The sequence below is a fragment of the Pseudomyrmex gracilis genome, unplaced genomic scaffold (assembly GCF_002006095.1).
Source record: "Pseudomyrmex gracilis isolate BER0280 unplaced genomic scaffold, ASM200609v1 scaffold_2619, whole genome shotgun sequence".
In the NCBI taxonomy this organism is placed as follows: Eukaryota; Metazoa; Arthropoda; class Insecta; order Hymenoptera; family Formicidae; genus Pseudomyrmex; species Pseudomyrmex gracilis.
Window position 1 is genome coordinate 10,529 of NW_018023203.1, and position 1,595 is coordinate 12,123.

At 37.4% G+C, this 1,595-nt stretch overlaps 1 protein-coding gene across 1 annotated transcript; it reads right to left on the bottom strand.

Moving 5' to 3' along the window:
* Positions 1–574: 574 nt before the first annotated feature.
* On the bottom strand, positions 575–1,545 carry LOC109862912 (the record flags this gene model as incomplete). Its single annotated transcript, XM_020443082.1, has 3 exons — positions 1,335–1,545; positions 1,063–1,224; positions 575–843 (listed from the first exon to the last, which is right to left on the bottom strand). Coding segments are annotated over exons 1-3 (642 nt in total), but the record flags the coding sequence as incomplete, so codon positions are not given.
* Between the last annotated feature and the right edge of the window lie 50 nt (positions 1,546–1,595).

A 1,595-nucleotide genomic window follows, 5' to 3' on the forward strand; every position in this document is an offset into this window, starting at 1 on the left:
CCCACCCTGTACAAGTGATTATTCGGCTGATAACGTGTATGGTATGCTTCGCGTCAACAAAAAGGTTCCAGGAGTAATGAAAGATGAAAATAATGGTATGATACTGACTGAATTCGTCAGACTTAGAGCAAAAATGTACGCATTAAAGGTAGACGGAAAGAGAGACACAAAAAAAGCCAAAGGTGTAAAAAGTAACGTCGTAGCAAGAACATTAACGTTTGACAAACAATGTTTGAACGATGAAATCGAAAAGGTGCGTCGACAGTCGTGTATACGATCAAAGCTACACGAAGTATACACTGTGTCCGTATCGAAACTTGCTCTAAGTCCATACGACGATAAGCGATTTATGGTACCCGATTCTACCGAAACGTTACCATAGGGACATTACAAAGTACCACAAGAAAATAGTGTATAATATAGAGTATATGTATATTGTCAATTAATATGTGTAATAATAATTATGTATATATGTTGTAAGTTATATTGTAGGTTTTATACATATAAATTCTGTATATAGTGTGTTTACAATACACTGGTTTTATCTATCTAAGAGTTGTATGACTTGTCTAACCTTAGCTACTTCACATAAACCTTTTTTGCGCAATACTTTTTCAACGAGATAAACTTCTGAATTTGCAACGCAATGCAGTTCNTATTTGTAGAATCCTCCAGCAACAGATTGTCCACGTGAATCCTCAAGCAGATACGTCACAGGATAGGTCGTTTGTATTTTATTGATTTTAAATACTTTGATCGTCCAATTTAGTGTATATCCTTTATCGAATACTGTTTTAAATTTNCTCACGCGTACTAGATCACCTACTTTAAGTCGTGCTGGCCCTGCAATTTTGACATTGCTGTACACTGTGGATAAGAGCTTATCGGCGATTGCGGGGGTAACATCGATAGGTCGCATACCGATAGTTTGATGTTTTCATGCGTTGTACTCGATTTTTCGATCGTTTAGCGTCATATTACGCGGTATACCCCTCTCCTGCTTAGTACGCACACTAGATACTAAAGACGCAATTATGTATCTATATTTATATNNTTTGTTACCCAGTATTGCGCCGAGCTGGTTACGATGTTTTCTATGAGCACTTGTCATTTCCAATATTGTTTTGTATCGTTGTTTATCTTTTTCAGTATATAACTCATTCCTAGGACATTTCATGAAAATCAGTTCGTACACTCCTTGTGTTGCTTTGAATCGTAAACCATCTACGATTATATTATCTTGTTCATCNACGTGAAAATGTTTATCACCAAGCATCATTCCATCGTTGTCGAAATACACCATATATACATAGTCATGTCGTTCTTTTTCTAACCACTCAGAATAGCTTTCATATATTGTTGCGCCAACGGTCCAAAGTGACTTTGAAACGTTTCAAGACCCTCCAACGTTTGCATTTGACGTTGAATAGTCGACTCAAACGACTTGTTGGCAGTAGCATCAGTAGCGACGATAGTATCAACCGATAGAGTATCCCATGTCAATTGTCGTTTGGTTCGTTTTTTCGTTGGAGTAGAAGTCACCATTGCAGTGTTATATCGTGCGCGTTTTGAATTGAGCAGAGTAGGGGACAATG